The sequence below is a fragment of the Primulina huaijiensis genome, chromosome 16 (assembly GCF_012295235.1).
Source record: "Primulina huaijiensis isolate GDHJ02 chromosome 16, ASM1229523v2, whole genome shotgun sequence".
NCBI lineage: Eukaryota > Viridiplantae > Streptophyta > Magnoliopsida > Lamiales > Gesneriaceae > Primulina > Primulina huaijiensis.
Window position 1 is genome coordinate 18,687,604 of NC_133321.1, and position 24,651 is coordinate 18,712,254.

Sequence of the window (24,651 nt, forward strand, 5' to 3'; positions counted from 1 at the left end):
TACCATGGTGACGACTGCTGCAACGTCTGCAATTTTCTCAGTAGCTTCTTCGGCTTCAGATTCTTTTGGAAAAGCAACGGGAAAGAATGAAGGAAACATTCCTTCAAGTATTGATGCATTTGGGAATGGTGTTAAGCCAAAATCCACATCTTCAGGACGTTTACAGATGAAGGCCAACGCACAAGCCAATCCCAGGGTTAATGGGACAAGGGTTGGAGTAATGGATGGTCGTAAGATTGAAGACGAGGTGATCTCATCCCCTCCTCCGAGGACTTTTATCAACCAATTACCTGATTGGAGCATGCTCCTTGCTGCCATCACCACAATATTTCTGGCAGCAGAGAAGCAATGGATGATGCTTGATTGGAAACCGAAACGTTTAGATGTGATTGATGATCCCTTTGGTTTAGGGAGCATCATGCAGAATGGTTTGATATTTCGTCAAAACTTCAGTATCAGATCATATGAAATAGGCGCTGATCGAACTGTCTCTGTAGAGACGTTGATGAATCATTTGCAGGTCCAAGAGGATTTCTTTATTGAGATGCATTTATGTGTCTGTTAATATTTTTTTTAGTCGGGAATCACTGAAAACTGAAAGTCTCCTGTTTGACAAACTCTGAACTTTTTCTATAGGAAACAGCTCTTAATCATGTAAAGACTGCAGGACTGCTCAATGATGGCTTTGGTTCAACTCCTGAGATGTGCAAAAGAAATTTAATTTGGGTGGTTGCTAAAATGCAGGTTCTCGTGGATCGCTATCCTACTTGGTAAGTTTTTACTGACAAAAACCTTGACTTTGCTATCACGTGGTGGATAGACTCGAAACACATTGTGTAGTAAGTTATATGTTTATCTTGTAGGGGTGATGTTATTCAGGTAGATACTTGGGTAGCTGCTTCTGGGAAGAATGGCATGCGCCGAGACTGGCTTATACGTGATCGCAACACTGGAGATGTCTTAACAAGAGCTTCCAGGTTGAGATTTGCTAGATTACTTAAGAACTTATCCCTTCATTCAGACAGATTTTCTATTGATCTTTTGTTTTTTTTTTTCCTTTGTATTTTGTCAATGCTGTATACTTTACTATTGAATAAAATATAAAAAGTTTACCAAATAGCTATTTTAATTTGCGTATGTGGGTGATGACTGGAAAATGACTATCATACTTCAAAGCTTTAATCATGTTCTGAAGTAATGTAAATAAAGGTTGATTTTTGTCCAACCAGGTATTCAAGTTTAATTAACTGAAATATTTGTCATTTTGTTGCATGTCATCAGTCAATGGGTGATGATGAATAAAGAGACCAGGAGATTAGCGAAAATTCCGGATGAGGTTCGGGATGAAATAGGTGGCTATTTTGTGGATTCTCCTCCCGTGGTGGACCAGGAAACTAGGAAGCTACCAAAACTTGATGATACAACTGCAGATTATATCCGTACTGGTTTAACAGTAAGCAGCGGTTATTTTGTTTTCAAAAACTATTTGGGTACAAGTATCACGGATCACCACAGGTTCCTGCTCTTTACCTTCCGTTAAAACCTATCACTTGTGTGCAGCCAAGATGGACTGATTTAGATGTGAACCAACATGTGAATAATGTCAAATACGTTGGCTGGATTCTTGAGGTGAACATTTTCTTTTCCTCCTTTGTTACTCCGACTTTTGCTTTACTCATTTTGTTGCTTTGAATACATGAAAGTACACTTTTATCACAAACAAGTTGCAGGCTGTTCCTTTTCCCTTCCCTCCCCCTTTCCAATTTTAGTGCATTTTGACAAGTTTTTTCTTTGATTTGGAAAATGTTAGAATTATCTTCAAACTTTATTGTCTTTCTAGTGAAGAATGTATCTGCAATGAAGTGAGCGTCATGTGCAATCTCTCTGGAGTTCTATCTTTTTGTTTCTCCTTTTCATTTTGTCACTTACTGCACCTTATAAAAGATAAATGTTTGGCCCACCAAGCTTTTTTCAGTGTCTCAGGTTTTTCTATATATTTTTCTTCTCTCACGGAAACCTGTGGCTTCATACCCATGAACGTGATCAGTGTGGAATAATGCCATAACTTTTCATGTTTTCCGAGAGATTCAGAAAGTGAAGTCCCAAATTTAGAAGTAAATAAACTAAATTAAAATTGGAGATAAAGAAAGCATTAAGAGTCCCAGGAATATGTGAAAATGACGCATCTCCCATAATGCCATCAAGTAAATACACAGCGTATCATCCAACTTTGAATGGTCCATCGTGTTCTTTTGTGACTTGCTTCAACTTAATTGCATTCGTTACATGTCTTTTTCCATTGTAGAGCGCACCATTACCTGTCGTGGAGACTCATGAGCTTGCTGGTATAACTCTAGAGTACCGGAGGGAATGCACAAGGGACAGTGTGCTGGAGTCTCTCTGTTCTGTACTGGATAAGGGCATTGGTGATCTGGCAAATTCTGGTTTTGTTGAGTGCCAGCATTTGCTGCGGTGGGAGGGTGGTGGTGAAGTCATCAAGGGAAGGACCGAGTGGAGGCCTAAACATGCTGACAGAATCGGGGCATGAGTCAGCACCCAATGGGGGAGTGTTCGGTGACATGTCTTTGTTGTTGGCTTTCTCGTAAAATATAATTCCTCCGTTCTTTGTTGGTCATTAATCATCCTCCTGTGAATCCTATCTGAGTATTATAGTTTCCTAAGTTTGGTTTTTTTCCCTTCATTGGGAGAGAGATGCAAAGAACTTCAAGTCACTGTAATTATCTGTCTTTCTATATCTCTTAGCTTGGCTTCGTGTTATTTAAGTTCTTTCTGGTTGTGTTGGATTGATGATTCTTTGTTGTTTCGAACGAAAGTTGATTTTGAGGAACTAGAGATGCGTCTCAGTACACGCAATATTCCACCAGTTCTTTTCTTGGTTTGGACATTTATATTGGCTGGATGGGTATTATGAGCTTGTGTATATATGATTCTGTAACTTTGGTTTTTCTGCTCCGTTGAACCACCAGTATTCATTCGGCTGTCTTGAGTCGGCTTGCTCAACCTTCGATTTTCTTGAATTTTAACTTTATTTTAGTTGCGGGGAGTTTGGAGTTGGCTTTACGTTAAAACTAATATTTATATTTTTTCTTAATGTAGAATAAAAATGAATTTGTAAAGGATTAAAACCAGAATTTTCTGCATAATTATATTGTTGCTAGCAAACGGAAAGTAAATCTGTTTGTATTTAGCCATTTACATGATCCTATTCCTGATATTGATTGTAAATTCGATGGAATGCTTATTAGTTTTATTTTATTTTTTCATTAATTTGAGTGACGAAATTACCCTTGTATCTCAAAGTCAGCGTATGACAATGTACGGAACCTACATCTTGATATGTAAAAATCTAAACTTGGCGAGCTTCCACGCGCATATAAATACTCACTCATCAGAACGCTTTCCTTTGCCCTAACATTCCACCTCCACAAAAACTGCCTTCGTTTGAAAGGCAAGTGGCGCGGAGCGATGGGTAGCACTATCGAAACCGCCGCCGTAGACAAGGGTGTTGATTTCGCAAACTATTTTTGTACCTATGGCTTTCTCTACCACCAGAAGGAGATGCTCTGTGACCGAGTTCGAATGGATGCTTACTTCAACGCCGTCTTCCAGAACAAGCACCATTTCTTTGAGAAGGTAGCTTTCGTAGCGTATTACTTTTTTTTTCCTGGTTATAAATGACGCATGGTGGTTTGCTAGTTTGAGGATATATTTGAGCTGTCGCTGTTTATTAGCATGAGTTTTTATTCTTGTTTGGGAGGTATGTTTTGGATTTGAGACTGTCGCGGCTTAATTTTTGCTTTGTTTAGTGTTCTTTGCCTTTCTCAAATCTCCTGATCGTACATTTGTTCGTTTCCCGTTCATGTTGTATTTTTCTATAGTTTCCCGGTTTAACTGTCTACCAGACTCAGAGGGTGTTTGACAGAGGTAATAAGCTCTAAAAAAAAAGTTTCTACGTAGTTTCAGAGCTTATAAGTTTTCGTAAAAAAAGCTGAAAATTACTTATAAGCCGTCAAAATAAACTGTTTGACCGCTTACAAACAACTTATCCCAACTTTTTTCGGAAAGATCATATTTTAATATTTCACTTCTCTTAAATATCTTTATATATCTTCTTAGATATCGACTTTATTTTTGCTTTTCGAATCTTCCTTTTTATAGAATTTATATTTTGTTAAAGTTTTATTGAGTAAATTACTAACTACAATTTTTTAATCTAACATTTTACTTGCACACATTAAAAAAAATTTTAAATATTTTTTTCCAAAGAACATCAATTTTNCTCATAATATCATACTCTTTTTGATAATTTTGACAATAAAAAGCAAACACATTAACATCTTTAAGTTGTTTAAAATAAGTTCATCCAATCACTTTAACAATTTATTTTTAAAATCAGACCTCACAACTTATAACCTCATATAACAACTTATGCGATGTAAGAGCTTATAAGTTATTTTAAATAAATTTAGCCAAACACCTTCTTAGAGAGTGAATTCAGGTTTGCAATTTTGCATCTTGCATGCTAGAAAGATGTGCAAAATGAAAGCAAATAATTAGAATCAGAAAAAAAGAAACTATTGAAGAATTTGGAATGGGCTGTTATTTTCCCTCGTACGATTGATAGAGTTGGTTTGAACATGGCGTAGACTATTCTAGATGTTGGTGCGGGGAGCGGTATTCTAGCTATATGGTCTGCACAGGCGGGGGCAAAGAAAGTTTATGCTGTGGAAGCCACCAAGATGGCAGAGCATGCACGTCAACTAGTTGAAGCAAACAATCTTCACAATGTTGTTGAAGTGATTGAGGGATCAATTGAAGATGTTAATCTTCCAGAAAAAGGTTAGGTCGTAGTCTTCTGTTTTTTTTCCATTTTGTTTTGTTGCAGTATCTAAATCCCTCTCTCAGTTTTTTGATAATTTTACATTGCATCTGACATTTCCTTTGGTCAGTTGATGTTATTATTTCAGAATGGATGGGATACTTTCTTCTGCGGGAATCAATGTTTGACTCTGTAATTTGTGCTCGGGATCGCTGGCTAAAGCCAAATGGAGTCATGTGAGTTCTTATGCTAATTTATATTTACGTTTCTACTGTACCTGTCAGCATTCATGTTTCTATCTCTATAGTTTGTTTAAAATTTTACGACATTTAACCGTAGCCTTGAATTGTGTATCTTATATGCAATAGATAAATGTGTTTGTCCTACAAAAGCATTGGAATGACACTAGATAATCATAACCTTCAGAATATATCCTTGCATTCTATTCATTTTCTTCTCCAAATAAAGTTTCATCAACATTTCAGCAGAATTCTGGTATTATATTTCAAGTAGCCTGCGTGTCTGGTGTTGTTGTGTCATACCTATTGAAAGTAAAATATGGAGTTCAGATGGTGACCGTATATCGTTTGCATGCTGTTTGGTTATAGTAGCATTTAAGTGTAGCCACTGATTAGTTTTGGTTCACTCTCAAAAATGCCTGGTCTAAAGAATGTGTTCTGTACGGACTTGTGTGAAAGGATTGCTGCCAGTCGTGTTTTTGTGAGAAATTGTAGAAGAGCGATTTTGGCAAGTTGAAAGCAGATGGAGAGAACATTTGGGCCAAGCTAAATTTTGAAGTGAGTGAGAAAGGTTAAATGACATGGAACACGTTGAGTGCGAAAATTGGAGAAAAACAATTATGGATAACTAAATCTGCTAAAAGAAGGAAATTTTGATAAAAGAAAGTAATAAAGAAGTGAGAAACAATGAAACAAAGAATATAGCGGATGGTCTCAGTCAAATAGTGGTGGGAGAATCTAATTTATTGATGTGCAATCACTTACAACGGCAAGGATGATTGTGTTGGGGTTACCACAACAGAAATATAAATGCGTCCTGACCATATACCTAGGGTGCCAACATTTTTGTATAGTTATGTTGCTACCAACCCCCATTACTACTCCTGGTTTTTGTCTTAGCTTAGAGAATAAATCTGATGCCTGAGGGAAATATAGGGCCCTGTTCTAAATGCCCGAGAAGAGTGAGGTCGGTACAATGGTTCATTCTGTAGTCAATCTAACAACATCGTTGAGATATAGAGACATTATATGGTATCAAAGGCCTTTTAAAGTTAAAAAGTTTGTTATATAGGCTTGTTGGCTATCAACACATCGTATTTTTCTTCTCATTTGTTACCAAATAGAGCAGGCGTGTGAGGTAAATTTCCTTAGGCATGACCAAGGGAAAGAATGGCGATTGCATCACTTTCTGTCTTGATGAACAATATGGATTTGATGTGTGATATGTTGTTGGTTATTCGACGACTTATCACACTTCCGTTTTGCAGGTATCCAAGTCATGCTCGAATGTGGATGGCACCTATCAGTTCTGGTTTAGTAGACCAGAAAATGAAGGATTATGAAGGGTCCATGGATGATTGGTATTGCTTTATTAACGAGACTAAAAATTATTACGGTGTTGATATGAGTGTTTTGACAAAGCCATATACTGAAGAACAAAGAAAATACTATTTGGAGGTTGGTGCAACTAGTCTTTCTAAACATAGCTTATTCTTCTCTTTACCGCATTTGTTTCTTGCCGCTCATAAGATCTAGAAAAGTGTTGGGGTGGGGTGGGGGCGTGCAATCTGGAGATCTAATGTTTCGTGTTGCAGCTTCCTCCTTTAGGGTTTCAATTTTTCGTGTGATACTATAATTGTTTCCTTTTTTCGAATTTTTTTTGGTGACTTTAGTGATTATAACCGTAAAAGGTCTGTTCCTCCATCTAAACAAACATTCATGCTTCTGTAGACATCGATTTGGAAAAATCTTCATCCAAATCATATTATCGGAACAACTGTGGTTATTAAGGAGATTGATTGCCTGAAAGCCAGTGTAAATGATATACGAACTGTTCATGCAAGCTTTTTGTCATCCATCACAACAGAGAATTCGAGATTATGTGGTTTTGCCGGATGGTTTGATGTCCATTTCCGGGTGAGCTTTCACATTTCTGATGTTAAACATTCAGAAGATTTCTTAAATTTTGCTTTCTTAACTTTAATGATCGGTCTAGGGTAGCAACACAAATCCAGCTCAACAGGAAATTGAGTTGACAACTGCCCCAAACGAAGATTTTGGTACACATTGGGGACAGCAGGTTGGTAGCATCCATACTTATTCTTTCCTTCATGCAAATGTGAAGTTCTGTTGTCAATAGGAGGGCAAGCTTAAGCATATTAAAATATAGCTGGATTATAGGCTTGTAGGTGATTGTGGGTTCCTAGAAAGTTTAATAACATGTTCTAGTCATTGATAAATAGAAGTCTCAGCAGATGTTTCCTTTTTAACTCTCTCTCTCGCCTAACTTCTGTCCATTTCTTGAAGAATTATTCGGTCACTTTTTGTATTTCTTCAGGTGTTCCTTCTACACCCTCCTCCACGTGTTCAACAAGGGGATGATTTGGTAGTTCATTTTTCAATGTCTCGGTCCAAAGAGAATCATCGATTGATGGAAATTGACCTGTCCTATGAGATGAAACAATCGGGCAAATTGCTTCCACTTGTCCAAAACAAAATTTTCATTGAATGAGTTTGGTTCTCCACATTCTTACAGATGCAACATAATCTGATTTTTTATGTGATCATTTCACTAGAGGCTAAATGTTGTGAGTTTATTGCCATGTTTGTTGTGAAATACAGTTTTCTCTATGCTTTTTGGGTTGTATTCTAGGTGATATCTGAATACGTTTTTCTGTAACTGTAATGCTTTTAGTTTTCTAAAAGAATGTTTAGTTATGTTCTTGGATTAGCACCGTCTCCATTTTGTTTTTTAAAATGGTAAAAATATTGTCAAACTTTGTATGGTGTAGCATGCTGTACTATTTGGTCATTAATTGTAGAGGGCACAAGTGTGGTAGAATATTTGGCTCGAAAACTTGAAACTTTTCTTTTTCCTGTTGATGTTATATCATTTTCTACATGAGTGTATATGACATTCGATTAATGTATATTTACCATGTGACTTTTAGTAGAATACACGGGGACTCCATTGGTTGTGCTCCAAATATAACAGAAGACTTGCTTTCATCAGAGCTTTTCTATTGAACTGTTGCATCTATTGTTACATATTTTCTATGTTGTTATTCTAGTTTTTTGAGTATTCTGCGCACGCTTAGTACACTAAATGTTATCTAATGTAACCAGTAGATGAATATATGAATGGTCGTTCTATTGATGCAAATACCAATTGTACAGTGTTTAAGGTAAATCATCGGTATCTAGCTGAAAACGTAAAAGGCGTACGAGTGAGCAAATGGATTACAAGTTTCACCATGAATTGGAGCAAATCTGCGCACTCGAAAATCGTTGTGTTCTGTTATCGTCATCAGCGGACAAAAGATCAGCGAGAAACATTTTAGTTTCGGGAGGATCTTCGACTTTCACATATCCTTCTATCATTTCGACGACCTTAACCATGCTCACCAGAGGCTTTGGCTTGTCTTGTATACACCACAAAGCCACGCAAACCATTTTTTTCAACTCACTTGTCTCTATCCCTCCATCTTCAACCAGCCTTTCATCGACAATCTCCAAAAGTTTACCTTCTCTCAATTTCTCAGCCACAATCTTTGGGAAGTATAGGAACTTCTTTCTAGACAAGTCACCTTTGGCTTGTTCGAGTGAAATGATATTTCTCAGCCCACCGATGATTTCTAAAGCACCATTCCGTAGCTGTAAACATCACACTTCTCTGTTACCCCGTTTTCTAAGAGCCACTCTCGTTACGATTCTACTGTCTTCTTGGCCTTTGAAGATCCCAAAATCTGCAACCAAAGGGTGGGAATGAAACATCGCGGCTTTACAAAAATCTTGTGCTCTTTCCCATTATTCCTCCGAATTGACTTGAAAAGCTCAGTAACTAAGTTTGAATTTAAAAAAACGAGTCCAACTAAAAATATTTTGTTTTTTTACAACCTCTAAACCTTCTAAAAAACATTCCATATTTCGATCAGTATTAATCAATTTGATAAGATTTGTTCACATTTTCAAGACAAATAAATTTCAAAGAAAGTACACACGTATAAGCTAGAGGGGGCAACTTTGAACTTATATAATAACTGTATAATCCATCTCTATTCCAAGTTATGTTAACCAATCTCACAAAATTACGATGGATGTGAAGTTAATTGAGAAAAGGCAACATGATGGGTACAAGCTCAATATAATTATTTAATTCAACTCTCAATATAATTATTTAATCCAACTCGATTAATTAATTGTTGGATTAATAATAATAATAAGCCCAATTTAATAAGCCTAATTCAATTAGTTATTTGTTTAGTTTTAACATTATCGAGGCCCAAAATTTGGATTGTGCTTGCGAAAGCCCAAGCCCATTAAGTGCTCCTAAGAATCTATAAATAGAGGAACTCCCACACAATTCGAGGGAAGCTCTCATTTTGATAAAATTTCTCTTGTTCTCTGATTTTTCTTTTAACTGTTACTGACTTGAGCGTCGGAGTGTCTACGTCGGGAACCCTCCCGACGCCCACTTGACGAGTGTTCGTGACGCAGGTGACGCCCCGCAAATTATATGTGTATTGCGTGCGTGGATCCGTTTACCAGCCAGGTGAGCTCATTTACCGGTCAAGTGAACCAGTTTACTAATCAGTCGGATCTAGCGTGCGAAGTCTACGTGACTAATTTATTTTAGCTGCATCACAACATAAATAGGTCCGTCTATTGTCTATAAAATACGACAATACGAGCTAGTTTTTCTGTAGTATTTATTGAATTTGACACTAAATGTAAAAAAGCAAAAACTTGTGTGAGACGGTCTCACGGGTCGTATTTTGTGAGACGAATATCTTATTTGGGTCATCCATGAAAAAATATTATTTTTTATGCTAAGAGTATTACTTTTTATTGTAAATATCGGTAGGGTTGATCCGTCTCACAGATAAAGATTCGTGAGACCGTCTCATAAGAGACATACTCATGTAAAAATTATAATATGCAAAAAGTCACAAATTCATCTATCAAACGGGCAAAAACTTGTGTGAGACAGTCTCACGGGTTGTTTTTGTGAGACAGATCTCTTATTTGGGTCATCCATGAAAAAATATTAATTTTTATGTTAAGAGTATTACTTTTTATTGTGAATATGGGTAGGGTTGACCCATCTCACAGATTAAGATCCGTGAGACGGTCTCACATTAGACTCACTCCAATCAAACGTTAGCGGAGAAAAATTATTTGTCGAGAGAAATTGCAGAATAATCCACAAGCTAGATGATGCCTAAATAATAGGGAAAGAAATACTATAAAATATATATAAAAATTAAAGAATGAGCAAAATCACGAAAAAGAGTCCAAAATCCCAAAAATCAAACCAAGTGCAGCAGATATGGATTCCAGCAGCAACCCTTCGCTCCTGCAAGCTCTCACATCCAGAGGCTGGTGTTTTCGCGATCCCGAACGAATCGAAGGGCTGATCAGCGCTCAGTTGTTCTCAGGTAGCGGTTTTTGCACCGTCGATTCAATAGAATCGGAACTCCTCAACCTGGACTTGCGATCGATTGGCGGGAAATCTCTACCCGAACCATCTGCTCTATGTAAAGCTTCTCATATTCGAGGACCCATGGTCCTTCAGGTACATTGTAGATGATTTTGATTCAAAGATAAATGTGGTTTGATGCTAATTCATAGTAAGTAGCCCCAAAATGCACAAAAAATGGATAAATTTGGGATGTTTTTTGGTTTGCATTAAGGATTATTAAATCCAGGAATATTTTTATGAATACGTACTCTTATCGTCTATTGACTGAACTACTGTGTGCTGAGAAGGTGTCCTCATGTAGAGATATAACCCGGAGTTCTATAGGCGAAACGTCTGGAAATTCAGGCAATCGGCGGTTACTTCTATTGAAGCTGACGGATGGGCATTCTGAAGCAAATGCTGTAGAGTTATCTCATGTTCCATCACTTCGTGAAGATGTTATCCCTGGGACTAAGGTGTTCGCTTATAACGTTCTAAGATCCAGTTTCACATTCTTTGCAAAACGTTCGATATTTTATCCACCTTTCGATTTAATCAATCCCCAGACCCTACTTTTTCTGGTTTCGGGAATGATAGATACGAGGAAAGTTAACAAGAAATCTCAAATGTTACTGTTTTATAGTCTAACATGTGTATTCTGATGCACATAACCAAATAGCACAGGAAGAGAGTTATAAGAGATTGGGAATTGGAATGAATTTAATTTATTTATTAATTGTATACGATTGCAATAAGTGTGTGTATTCTTTTGAAAGACTTTACCATAATATGATGGATGACTCAAGTGGCAACGGCTTAAGGCATGCTGCCGTTATTTGCAATTTTGACATTTTCTGTTATGAAAGAATGCCTGTTGGCTTAGCTATTTCAAAGACTTTAAAACGGAATAATTATATAATTTCCCATAAATAAATGCACAAGTGAATGGAAGTACAAAGCTAAGAATCCTAGTCTGCAAGAGATATTAATGTTGAATATTTTTCTATACTCCCCTACAAGCTGAGGTAGATTGAAGAAATATTGAGCTTTTCCTACTTCTTAGATTGCTTGAAACATAGAAGAATACCAGAAACCTGAACTGGAGTTGCCATTGGCTTTTTGCCATCTACAGTTTTTGCTTCAAACTCTTTTTTTGTGATACTTATATCAAATTTTGCTTCTGTGTTGAGCTAAAAACTGCTGTTAAAAGAACTGGCTTACCCTCTTTTAGAATTGCAAATTTAATGCTATTTATGAAGCTGACATCTGGAACTGCATTGTGGTTTATGCTTCTGAAGTACGAGAGGTGTACAAATACACACTACTAATTATATCTCAATTCATCTACGCAAACAAGTGAATAATGAAAGTTATTTGAATTTAATTTTAGCTCTACCTCTTGAGATCCGACTTGACGATTGATAGTATGATTGTTACCAGAGAAATAAGACTCCAAATTTGTGATAATATATTTTCTTCTTTGCTTGAGTTGCCAGGTCCAACTGCTCAACAAAGCTAATGTACGTAGCGGTATTGTGTGTTTGAACAGTAAGGTAATCATAATATTGGGTGGTGTTGTTCAGTCACTACATGAAGAATCACAAATGAAACGCAAGTATTTGGTCAACTCTCATCATACTGTAAAGCTCTCTCGTGAAAATGCATCAAGTTGTCCTCCACCATTTGAAAAACTCCAAATTCAAGCCCCTAAGCAAGGAATCACAGGTATGTTATGCTTTACTTATCTATTTTATGAACTTTATGATGCAGACCATAAGTAAAAATACATCCAAACCTATTTTTCGCATAGATATAAGAACAAATCGAAAAGATTTGATATGGTAATTTGATGTGCCTAGATATGGTATTGTATGTATTTTGGTTTGTCTTTTCTCAATTTAAAAAGTCTATGCAATGGCTATCTTATTTTTGACATGGTATACCTCGATTAATGGTATATTGATTCTCTTTCAATATTTTGACATATAAAGCATTTTTGTTTCATTGTTTCTGAATACATGAATTCCTACAATTTATTGTTTGGTCACAGATGGTGACAGAACTAGAGTCCATGAGGGCAAAGCGGTACTTGAATTATAAAGCGTTTTTAATAACTATAACAGGTCCTCCTAAATCACAGGTTTTTCTGGGTCATCCTCGAGTGAGAAGGGCCAGAGACTGGCTGGGAAAGATGGACGCTCCAATTCGATTCAGACGAGCAATGAACTGAATGTGGATCGTGGAACTGATGTAAACCTGCTTCTTAAGGTTGACAAAGAGGAGGAGAAGCCAACATGCTCCCTAACACGGCCAAAAGGTACATTGAGTACAGCTGAGTTACAAACTAATTGTCTTAAGCCTACCAACTCTTCAGGACTTTCTTATGCGACAAGTCATATATCTTAAAAAGTTTTTATTTTGCATACGCTCAGAAGCACATGCTTGGTGGCAAGAATATCAAGGTCATTTATGTCGTACCAAGTCTTCAACAGTAATAACATTTTTTTTACAACAATGGGGAGGGGGTTTGACGGTACCAGGGTTTGAACCTTGACATTGTATTTGACAATGTCATCTCGACTCATTTAGGCGTGAATCTTGATGATGAAAATATGAGAAAGAGGTACCTTTTAAGTAAGAGAATGATGAAAATGCATCTTCTTAATTTATATTCCAGAATAAATTTCCAAGATTTTTTAGTCACTAAATCTAGATCAGTGCTACTACAATTGTCATGTACAACTTATTTACTTGTATAACTTCACCCACAATGTACCAATTTTATCTTTTGTTCTTCTTCACTGATGCAAGGTTTGATTCAACATTGATATTTGCTGTTTGGTATGTTTAACATATCTGAATTTGTCACAGTGACTGCTTCTGTACCTGTTCAAAATCAAGTAGCCGCCCAAAAACTTCTCCAGAAATCAACTCAGCCTAACCATAACAGTCGTAATTCCAAAAGTCAGAGATATAGGGGAAAGGGAAAAGAGGAAGAATCAGCTTTCCTCACTCTAGATGAATGGGAGAGGAAGAAAGCTGGAAATGATCTTCGGACAACAAATGAATGCCGTGGCATCGATCAAGATGAAGATCTTGCAAGACAGCTTCAGCAGCAATTAGATCTTGAAGATATTCAAGTAACCATTTTCTTCTCAACGATGTGCTCCTTTAATGGCTCTTTTCTGATGACAATTTACCTAATTTTTTAGGATTACTATAGTAGTACCATTATCATTGCACTAGTGCTAATGGTTCCAATTTATCATATTTGGGAGGATGTACATTTTGCAAATTAGAGTTTATTTCTTTTGTGTTCTTAAGTTTGTGTAGCCTCTTAGTTGTGTGATTAAAGTGGTGTGGCTCTATTACACAATTCTTGTTTCGATCTATGTAGGAACAAAGTGGTTCTTATATGGTGGATGCAGAGAATATAAAGATGAGTATGTTCAACTTCGAAAGAGACGACCCCAGAGCTGTCGGTAGAGATGAATTTCGAGGAAGAGGGAGAGGAAGAGGTAGAGGAAGGGGACGAGGAAGCAGAGGTAGGGGTATAATTCTGCAATAATGTACATGCTAGTCTTTCCATCATTATTCTCTTTTCCCGGTGCTTTATCTTTGCATTAATTTTTATTAAAGAAATTTGAAATGGTTATTTCCTTCTGATGGTTCTTTATTTTGCCTTGGCAAAAACGTTCTTTGTGTTTCCTATTTAATATAGCATCCCCGAATTTTGGTGAGCCTTTATGCTTTTTAATGGCGAAACTTATATTTTGAGTTTACCAAGTGGGGATCAAAATCAGTCGCATTTCAATTTTAATTATATTGTCAAAAATCAAACGCAAGAAACAGACACCAATAAAAAGGGTTTAAGTTTACTGCACAAAGAATCAAACACGAAACGACTAAATACCTAGCATGGTCAACTGTAATCAGTTCAAGAAAATCCCCAGAATCCCAACCCCTATAAAAAACAACAATTAAAAACATCATACAATAAAACAAGAGGATCACAAATGAATATAAACACTATAATGAATCAATAATTAGCCACATGATTTCCGGATCGAGTTTAGCTGTAACTTAAGCTGTGCGACTCGGGGGAGAAGTCCTTGGCTCTGTTGGAGGCGTTTGACTGTCTGATCCCCCTCGTAATGCATCATCAGATGACTGCCGTAACGCGTCATCGGTATGGTCTCTATTAATTTCCCCGATCATTCTGACAACTTCTTGCATTGCTGGTCTTTGGTCTGGGACCATGGCTACACAGGCCATACCTATCTGGAGAAGCTGTACCATTTCTTCCTCCACATTGTGCTGTCTCATTAGTTCAACGTCAAAAACTTCGGCCGTCCATTCTTCGCGTACAACACTTTGTACCCATCGAGGCAAATCGATCCCTTCATCACCTACCGAAGGCTGATTAGGCGATTTGCCTGTTAATAGCTCTAAAATGAGTACTCCAAAGCTGTAGACATCAGACTTGAATGTGACTTTCTTGGTTTCAAGCACCTCAGGAGCGCGGTAGCCTGTGATGCGATGATTTGGAGGGATCGTGCCCGAGAATAGGGGATTAAGCCCGTAATCTGATACATATGCATCAAGATTTTCTTGTTTGAGGACGACATTCGAGGACTTGATGTTTCCATGTGGTAAGTTTCCAAATGCATGAAGGTGTGCTAGTCCTCTCGCAGCACTTGATGCTATTTTTATTCTGCTGTCCCAGTCTAGTGGGCTGCGATCCGAACCTCGACTACCTGTATCGTACAATAGGAATAAGCTCTTATGCGAATACGTGCAGAAAACAATGAATATCAAGGTAAACATCACTTTAGCGAATACGTGCAGAAAACAATGAATATCAAGGTAAACATCACTTTAGCGTATCCCGGCCCTCCATCATACCAGCAGGTAAGCCAGTTTAGTTATCAGATATACAACTGTTGCACATTCGACATATAGGCCGTTCTTTGTCACGCAACTAGTCTGGGTTCATCTAAGATATAATGGAACACATCTAACTGTGTTAAGATGTGAATCATACGCTAAAATACTCTCAGCTCTATAAGCTAACCATGACATTCATAAGTATATGTTTATGTTTCATGTTGAATCAATGTAACGTTACAAAAGGGTAAAGTTAGATAAAAGAAGAAGCGAGAAAGAGTATGTAGTCATCATTGTTTCATGATTTTGTTTAAATTGAAAAGGAAGAAAAGTAAAGGACAAGTATTTTTGTTTTGGAGAGAGTAGCTTTATTGCAACTTGAACTTTGGGGACTCCAATGAAACTTTTATTCCATTTGAGTGAAATAATGCGAGATTTTAAAAAGTAGTGAGTTTTAGTACGCCCACCTTTACTACTTCTTGAACTTTGAGGAATTCACTTGAAACTTATTCCGCAAAAATAAAGCAAGAATCATAGAACAAATGACTAATCATTTAACATCAACTTTTTTCCTATCAACTTTGCTTTAAAGAAGTGCGTCTGAGTAAATATATGAAAAATAAACGGAAAGAAAATAGTGTAGATCCTTAAAGTTATACCAAAAACTTTTATTTCCCAACAAGAAATGAAGAGTGATTTATGGGTGGGATACCTTTTCTTCCGGGGGTTCAGCAACCTGACCATACAAGTCGAACCTTTTTATTGTTTTTTTTAGAGTTGTACATAAATTTGTACCACACAAAAAATTCAATGCTAAAATTCAATTTATCAAAATTTCACTATATATACAATACAAAATCTCGCGATATAACAATAAAATCTTGTGATATAATGATTGTAAATATCGCTGTAACGATATATTGGTTTTACCTTTAGCATTATTCTTTTTTTATTCTTTGATTAACCATTTTCTATTTCATTAGTCAAATCATTAAATACTCGTCACCACTCATGCCTAATATTAAAATTACATGTTACATGTTGTATGTGCTGTCCGAGTTGGTGAAACAGATCAAATGAGCATTTGACCAATGGTCAAAACTCAGAAGTTCAATTCTCATATCAATATTTTCTCGGACGAGCATGTGATTTGCCTTGATTAGAGTAGTTTGCAGACTACTACTTTAATTAATACACAACGAAATGTAACATTTGAGGGTTCCATCGTTATAAAAAAAAAAAAACTACAATGTCTAAAAAAATTGCTACATTTTATAAGTGTAAAAACTATATGAATGCTATGTATTTTATATTGACATTTAAAAATTACACCTATGTTTTTATCACATGCATTACGCATTATGAAAACAGACACATAATTACGACACCCAATTAGATCAGTTACACTAACAATAATGAATAAGAATAATTTAGCTACTGAAATAAGTCCAATAGAGGAGGGGACAAAGTATCCATCATCATCATATAGCGACTACAAAAGTTCAAATTACACTAATTAAAGCCTCAAGAATTAAATCAAAATGATGCAACATGATTGATGATTTCAGATTCCAAAATAAAAAATAAAAAATAAAAAATAAAAAATAAACTTATTGTCGTAATTATCATAAAAAGAATAAGATTTAGTAATTTAAAAAACTAAAATAGTTACAAAAACAAACTTTCAACTTTTGGTACACGATACACAATTGAATCTATTCATAAACAATTTTATATGTAGTAATTTATTTGTTTAAAACCTAATCTTCAGCAACTTGATGATTCATCATCAAAAGGTGATAGCTAATCAGGGAAAGATGAACTCTTTTTGTAGGCAAATCCATAATTATATTTTAAGAAATATTTATGAAAATTGACTTATTTTGAAACCCATTTCGTCATTTTGTCCTCTTCATCTTGAGTCGTAAATTTGGGACCCAGACAAATTATTCATGCATGGGAGCATGGTGCCCTCAAGCTTCCAAAAAAACTCAAAAGTGGTAGACGGTTCTTTCAAAAAGCCGACAATTGTGCAAGAAACTAGTGAACAAAATTCATCCCACATTTCTGTTATTGACCATTATATTCCATATTTCCCAATTTTTTCTAAATAAAAGACGGCAAATTTATAATCGGTATGCGGATTTAAAGAAAATTAAACTAATAAAAGAAATGCAAATCAAATTTACCAGGAAAAATGGAGAGAGAGAGAGAGGAAGAAGAATCAAATTTGACTTACCATGAAGAAGAGCAGATAAACTCCCAGCAGACATGTAATCATACACCAGCAATTTCTCATCTTTGGAGAAGTAGAAAGCTCTCAGTGGCAGCAGATTTTCATTCTTCAAATTCCCTATAATTTGAATTTGTTGCTCAAATTCTTTCTTCCCCACCGCTACATCTTTCAGCCTCTTCACCACCACAGTTGTGCCTTCTTCCAGCACCGCCTTGTAGCTAGTGCCCACACTTCCTTTTCCCAATACTTCTGCAGAAGCCCTCAACAAATCCTCCAAATCAAAGCTGTATCCATTGCCATTGAAGAATACGAGTTTGTTTCTTCCCGCTCCGTCAGTGGAACCCCCTGTGACGTCTTCTTTCGACGATGAAGTTCCGATGTCGAGCACTGGCCCTGCAGCCCTGGATGCAGCGTCTGGTTTTGGCGCTTTTGTTGTTTTTTCTCTTGATCTTTTCTTTCTCAGTAGAAGGAATATTAATGCTAGTATGAGCAGCAGAAGCAGTACTCCGCCGACGACTGAAACGGCAATTATTGCTGCCGCCGATAACTTTTTGTGCCTTTTATGGGTTGGAGTGAGGATTGGAGGTAATGTAGGGGTGGGGGACGGCGAAGGGAAAAATGGGTTGCACGGACGCAATGGACCGCCGCATAAATCGACATTTCCAGTGAATGCGGCTGCCGGGAATTTGGCAAGTACGCTAGGGATCGAACCATTGAGATTATTGTTTGCCACATTGAAATCTACGAGACCAGGAGGAGCTACACTCGGGATTTTGCCGCTAAAGGAATTGTTCTCCAAAAACAAACCGGTTAAATGAGTGAGGTTGCTGATAGAAAACGGAATCGGGCCGCTGAAGTTGTTGAATGACAGGTCGAGGCGGATCATCCGAGATAACTCCGTAATCTCAGTCGGAAATTCGCCGGATAACTGGTTCCCCTGTAGATACAAGCTGCGGAGGAATATGAGCTGAGAGAATTCCGGCGGAATGGAACCAGACAGCCTATTTGAACGGAGACTCAACACTCGAAGCTGCGTGAGCCTACCCAACGTATTCGGCGGAATCTCCCCGACGAGGCCAACACCCGGTAACCTCAAATAGTAAACAGAGGAATTTGTAGCATCACACCCGACACCCACCCACTCACAAGCCGAATCGGACTCATTCCACTGGAGCCGTCTCTCATGCGGGACTCGTGAGACGAAATCGAGGAGCGCTTGCTTGTCCTGAGTGGGCTCCGAGTGAACCCAACGGCAACTCAGTAGCAGCAAGAAGAAAACGGCTTCCAGAGCAGCCTGATTCGGAATCAATGCCATTAAAATGATAGGAATAAGAATGGGGGGAGATTATTATTCAGTTGGAATTTGTACTGGCATGTTAGAAAAAAAGTGAAAGGAGTGTGGATTTTGAGAGCGCATAAAGAGTGAAGAAGAAAGGAAGGAGCATTGAGTTCGAATCAAGAACAAGAAAGAAGAGTAAGTTAGAAGTTGGTTGGTTCGTTGGTGTAAATTTAATTTATTATAACTTTGAATTGAAATTTTAAATAAATTTGGAGTCAATCTTAGTTAGGGCTATGTAATAAGAACATGAAAAACTATTTTTCATTAGAAAATTTGGAGTCAATCTTAGTTAGGGCGATGTAATAAAAACACGAAAAACTATTTTTCATTAGACGTTTACATGTTCCATCAACTTAAATATCCTTAAACAAAAAAGTTATCGTCTGTCTATTAGTAAAAAAAATCTAGAAATCCAACAAATATATCTCTAAGTAGAATTATATAATATATCAAGTGTAAAATTATTATTTGTCATACGTTTGAAATATGCACAAAACAGTACTTAATTTGGAACGGGGATTTTTGGTGCTTGGGAGTTACGCTGGAGAAACGGGAGGAAAAGATTACATAATAGGTGGAATGGGCCCGGTGAGCTTTATGGAGTTGGACTAGTGTGGAAAAAAGAGGGTGACTGACTGGCTTTTGTGTCATCGAATCCTATCTGACTCAAAACTCAGCTTTCGCACCAATTTTGCAATCCGACAAAATGCTTCACTTGGATATATAATACAAATTTATGAACCTTCCATGAAAATTTTACAAATAGTTAACCCTTACAAATCTCCAAAGATTTTGGTTTCAACATTTTTTGTAATTTGATTTAAATCAAGTATATGTTCCACAAAATTCACCTTATATAACAGGCTTCATATCTTTTGTCGGGGTTTTTAAAAAATAACTAGGATTGAGGCTTCATCTATAAGTTGCATTGGTTTGCAAATAAATTCTTATCTTAAAAAGTTTAAAAGGTGGATGAAAATAGTTTAGACCCTAAATGACCAAATAATGTAAACTCTATCTCAAACAATAAGTTTGACAGCAAACAAAGCCAGACCAGAATTAGTGTACCAACTATGTCTAAAAAATATTCCATATTTGCTCATTTCACCAAATTGCACTACAAATCTTCACAGTTAATCAACTAAAAATCGAAAGGAACCGATAATTGTATAACTATGGTGCACTGCTAATGTATGTGAAGACAAGGGAGTGACGTATATTGACTTTAATAACTTGCCCAATTCTAAATTTGGAGTTATCGCTGTTAAAAAAAAAACTAAACCAAAAACATCTAAAAAGAGAACAGACAGAAGCAAAGAGTTTCTTATATATTTAGGGTTCGAACTTTGAAGGAGTCCCAAAACAGTCCAAATCAAATTAACACCCCCCAACCTAAACCCACATACTGGCAAGCTTATGATGAACGAATATTTGAACTTTCAGGTTTTTATGCTTGAATTAATTAAAGGTTGTCTGTTATATGAGGGCGAGAATTTTCCAAGACCCCTCAGCGCTTTGGTGCACCGTGTGCCATTAATAACCATGTTTGTACAGTGTTTTGGCCTTTACTCGCAATCGTTCATATCTGAACTTCTTCCGTTACAATATATATTTCATAGAAGGTACTGATGTGACTATTAGAATGACGAGCCGGGCAAACCTATTTTGATTCATTTTACAACATAAGTTAGTACTTTATACATAGTTAACAGCAAATTCGTCGTCTACAATTATTTTGTCATTTATGTTCTTTTCTAGATAAGATCGCCAACATTGTTTCATTCTTTGATATCCCAATTCTTGCATTCTTTCACAGCACACTTCCCTGGATTCTGGCATTCGGACCACAATATGAATATAGCATCACAATAAAATAGTCAACATGAACTATATGTGTTTTTATTTTCCATTCAAAACTAAGCTACAATAAGAATAAATATAAGTTTCTACACCTGGTGTTAAAATCCTGACCAAGGTCAATAAACATATTTTCTACACTGATGTATCATTGCACACAAATATGAATAAAAACCAATAAAACACGAAGCAAAGCAAAAGTAACAATAAATTCATTAGTATAACAGAAAAGTCAAAAGAAATATAGAAGAAAGTTGGTTCAAAGTAAACATGGAATTTAAGAGCACCAAAGACATACACGGAAAGATATTCAATGTGAGAATCATAGCAAGAAAAGTATGACCAATACCTCTAAGAGAAATCATGAACAAAACCAACAATCATCATTTAAACAAGAGATATCAAAACAAAAGAAACAACGAGAAACAGCAGATTTTTCAACAAAACAGAAAGCCACAGGAAATAACTTAGAGGTGATTCCTTCACATTCCAATTCACAATGAAGGTTGTTGGGTTACCTGCATCAATCTTCAATGCTCTCCAATGAAGTATCGGTAGTATCATGCTCGTCATCTTCCATTTTTCTTATTTTAGCAATTTCTGCTTCAGCACGCTCAACAATTTGCTTCCTCTGCAACTCTAACTCTCTCTGAAAATCTTGTCTCATCTTCTCCAATTCCATCATTTGCTTCCTCTTACTCTCTTCAATCTTTTCATATACCTGTCCAAACTTCTGAATCGATCCAGCCAACAACCGAGCAGACTCAGTTTCCTGTCTCTCACCTCCCAGACCCTCCTCTTCCTCCTCATCCTCATTATCCTCGTCTGACTGCCCTGGACTATCCCTCATTTCGTCCAATACATTAGACCTGTCCAAGTATACACGTGGATTCATAAAAACATACTCCCCCGAATCAACCCCACAGCCCAACCCACAATGACCTCTTGTCCTCATGTTCAACAAAACATCCATTTTCTTGAAAAATACCCATTTGCTTCCATGCCCACTTTCCACTTTTGCTCTTTCTTTTTTGTACTTGTTCTTGAGAACATCCAATTGGTGTTTACACTCCACCTCCGTCCTCTTAACTCTACTCATTTCCAATACCTTATCAGTCAACTCAGCCCAATCCTCAGCCCTCAAACTCCTCCTTCCTAGCTCCATGTACCTTTCTCCCCAAACTTCCAACAGCACAAAGCTTTCCTCCTCACTCCACATTTCCTTGCGAGGAGTCAGATCATAAGTAGAGACAAATGACTCTAACTTTCTCTTCTTGGGGTGCCTCTTCGAGTTTTCATAATACCCATTTCGGGCAAAATTCTGATCAGGGCTCTCTTCATCTTCATCAACATCGTCGTCTTCATATTCTGCTGAGGTGTGGGCTATATAAGGGTAGAAATTGGGGTTTTTCATCGAGAATTTTAATCTGGAAATGTAAAGCAAACCTTAACTTGACATCTGTATTCTTCACTTCTGGATTCGTTTTAAGAACGAGGAAAGTCAGATATAAAATAAAAATTTATGAGAAGAATTAAAAAAATATATATATATTAAAGTGAGACGAGAAAAACGATAGGCATCGTATTAGTTAAGCATATGTGCATTTCTATTTGACGAAGCGAAAATAATCAAGTTTCCAAAGTATGGAAAAAAGTAAAAAACAACATTTACATACCAATACACTAAACACGTAAATATCAGCAAAATGAACGGTCTCACGAATCTTTATCTGCGAGACGGGTATAACCTTACGGATATTAACAATAAAAAGTAATACTACTCTTAGCATGAAAAGTAATACTTTTTCATGGATGACCCAAATAAGAGATCTGTCTCACAAAATACGACTCGTGAGACCGTCTCACACAAGTTTTTGCCAGATGATTAATATTTGAAAATTTGTTTTCAATCAAATAATGAATTTTGTGTTTAACTGATATCAGTTTGTTAAATTTTAATATCCAAAGGTGAGACAAGAATCGTAAGTTCACAACATATATTTCTATAATTTGTTCATAAATTTCATTGCTTCAAATGTACATATTTCAAGAATCATGCATAAAATATATGTTAGACGGTTTTAAAATTTAAAACAAGTTAAAAATAGAAAGCTCGATTACGAAATTATGCTCCAAAAGAAAAGAAGAAACAAGTTAAAATTTATCGTCCGAACTGTGAATATTGTAATATATGCAATAAAGCAATGGAAATAATTTCCATAACTTGGACCTAATTTTGGTCTACATGTATCACTCGAAGATAGAATGTTAGCTCGAAAATTTGACGACACTGGGAGACAAAAATTCTCTAAATTTGTATGCTTGTAAGGGTGTGAATTTCGGATGAAGAGTGTCTAATATCTACAAGGAGGCTTAGTGGTCTTGCTTGCCTTAAATTTCCTTGGCTAGACTAGATTTTGCACGGTAAACAAATATTATCCATTGGTCGGAAAACTGAAGTATCCGAGGTGGTGTTTAGATATTGTGCATAGCACTACTACCATATTATATTGGTCCATGTGATCGTCTCATCACCGTGGAAAGACATATCTTTTTATAATATTATTGTTCATGTATATGACAATTTATAATTCATTTAAAATATCAAATTAATCAAAATTTAAGTTTGAGACGAAATTCGAGATTCAACTGTAATCACCGTTAAGAAAACATACGAACCATTAGTTTCTTCAACAAAAATAAGGACAAATAAATATTTCATCATGCACTGTGCGCAGATAATGAGGGNTCATAATTCGATCGAATATGTATAGAATAACTATCTCGGTGTCATTCTATAATCCCAAAATGATAATATTACTCTTAATTAATAAAGTAAAAAAATATATATTATAAGATGTCGTAAATGTTAAAAATAAAGGAGATGATAATACTATCCCTAATATAAGAAATTGGAAAAGGTTAGTATATATAAAATATCTTAAAATTTAAAAACAACAAAATACATTTTATTTAAATAATATTTTTAGTTAAAGATACATTATAAAAAATCATTCGTAAAGTTTTAATTTGTTAAGATAATATCTAAATTTTATTTAGAAATACTAAAATAAAAGGTGTCGTACAATATTTTTTTAAAAAATTTATATGCATTCAACACAATGTGTGCACATATCACTGATCATGAGAGAGAAAAATTATAGAATAGAACATTATATATAATAGGCAGTACACATAAATGTTTTTATCTTTTATTGTACTGCATGATAGATTCCCAATTATTTTAAATAGATGTTAATGATATTTATATTGTCTTGTGAGACGGTCTGACATATATTTAGCATTAAGCACGCCAACATCAAACACTTGAAAAACTTCCCTTCAAGCTCAGGTATCCGATTCTTCGCAATTTTCACGTGACATATATATTGGAAGTGCGGTTGATGGTATAGCAACGGACGCCTATGGGGATAAGACCCAATGGGAAGCCATAGCTGATCGTCCCTCATTTGCGTCGAATGGAAGGACGAAGAAGAAGAGGAAGAGGAAACGAAAAATCGTGGAAATCTATCCATGGAAGAATCAAGAATGTATGAGTTCATTAGAAGAAGGTGGAGCATGATTGATTTTTCAGAAAAATCAAATATAAAGCATAATGATATGGATTGAATAGAAAACGAATAACATAACATGATATTCCATGGAAATCAAGACATGGATTTCAAATTTAAAAATTACGATAAAACAATCATTTAAAACATTAACTAATCAAATATTAATGAGTAGTCAAGGAAAAACAAACTTGTACAATTCACACAAATAAATTAGGAC

The 24,651-nt window shown here is 36.1% G+C and overlaps 5 protein-coding genes across 6 annotated transcripts; 3 read left to right on the forward strand and 2 right to left on the reverse strand.

Moving 5' to 3' along the window:
* On the forward strand, positions 1-2,851 carry LOC140960937 (palmitoyl-acyl carrier protein thioesterase, chloroplastic-like). The gene is made up of 6 exons (XM_073419261.1): positions 1-520; positions 637-770; positions 864-977; positions 1,282-1,453; positions 1,561-1,629; positions 2,306-2,851. The coding sequence occupies exons 1-6, from the start codon at positions 5-7 to the stop codon at positions 2,546-2,548; spliced, it is 1,248 nt and encodes a 415-aa protein (XP_073275362.1). The 5' UTR covers positions 1-4; the 3' UTR covers positions 2,549-2,851.
* A 531-nt stretch (positions 2,852-3,382) lies between these two features.
* On the forward strand, positions 3,383-7,810 carry LOC140960938 (protein arginine N-methyltransferase PRMT10-like). 2 transcript variants are annotated; one of them, XM_073419262.1, is made up of 7 exons: positions 3,383-3,654; positions 4,668-4,860; positions 4,971-5,076; positions 6,348-6,537; positions 6,811-6,996; positions 7,076-7,159; positions 7,418-7,810. In XM_073419262.1, exons 1-7 carry the CDS (start codon positions 3,487-3,489, stop codon positions 7,589-7,591), a joined length of 1,101 nt encoding a protein of 366 aa, XP_073275363.1. In that variant the 5' UTR covers positions 3,383-3,486; the 3' UTR covers positions 7,592-7,810. The 2 variants fall into 2 exon arrangements, with proteins under 2 accessions (XP_073275363.1, XP_073275364.1); XM_073419263.1 differs by having other exon boundaries at positions 3,535-3,654; positions 4,646-4,860.
* Positions 7,811-10,280: 2,470 nt separating this feature from the next.
* Positions 10,281-14,288, forward strand: LOC140960668 (uncharacterized). Its single transcript, XM_073418907.1, has 6 exons — positions 10,281-10,654; positions 10,849-11,016; positions 12,037-12,265; positions 12,681-12,857; positions 13,412-13,680; positions 13,938-14,288. Exons 1-6 carry the CDS (start codon positions 10,409-10,411, stop codon positions 14,106-14,108), a joined length of 1,260 nt encoding a protein of 419 aa, XP_073275008.1. The 5' UTR covers positions 10,281-10,408; the 3' UTR covers positions 14,109-14,288.
* Positions 14,289-14,383: 95 nt separating this feature from the next.
* Positions 14,384-19,218, reverse strand: LOC140961976 (probable inactive receptor kinase At2g26730). Its single transcript, XM_073420786.1, has 2 exons — positions 17,667-19,218; positions 14,384-15,297 (listed from the first exon to the last, which is right to left on the reverse strand). Exons 1-2 carry the CDS (start codon positions 18,976-18,978, stop codon positions 14,624-14,626), a joined length of 1,986 nt encoding a protein of 661 aa, XP_073276887.1. The 5' UTR covers positions 18,979-19,218; the 3' UTR covers positions 14,384-14,623.
* Positions 19,219-19,897: 679 nt separating this feature from the next.
* On the reverse strand, positions 19,898-22,392 carry LOC140961528 (trihelix transcription factor ENAP2-like). The gene is made up of 2 exons (XM_073420104.1): positions 21,378-22,392; positions 19,898-20,834 (listed from the first exon to the last, which is right to left on the reverse strand). Exon 1 carries the CDS (start codon positions 22,271-22,273, stop codon positions 21,383-21,385), a length of 891 nt encoding a protein of 296 aa, XP_073276205.1. The 5' UTR covers positions 22,274-22,392; the 3' UTR covers positions 19,898-20,834; positions 21,378-21,382.
* Positions 22,393-24,651: the final 2,259 nt, after the last annotated feature.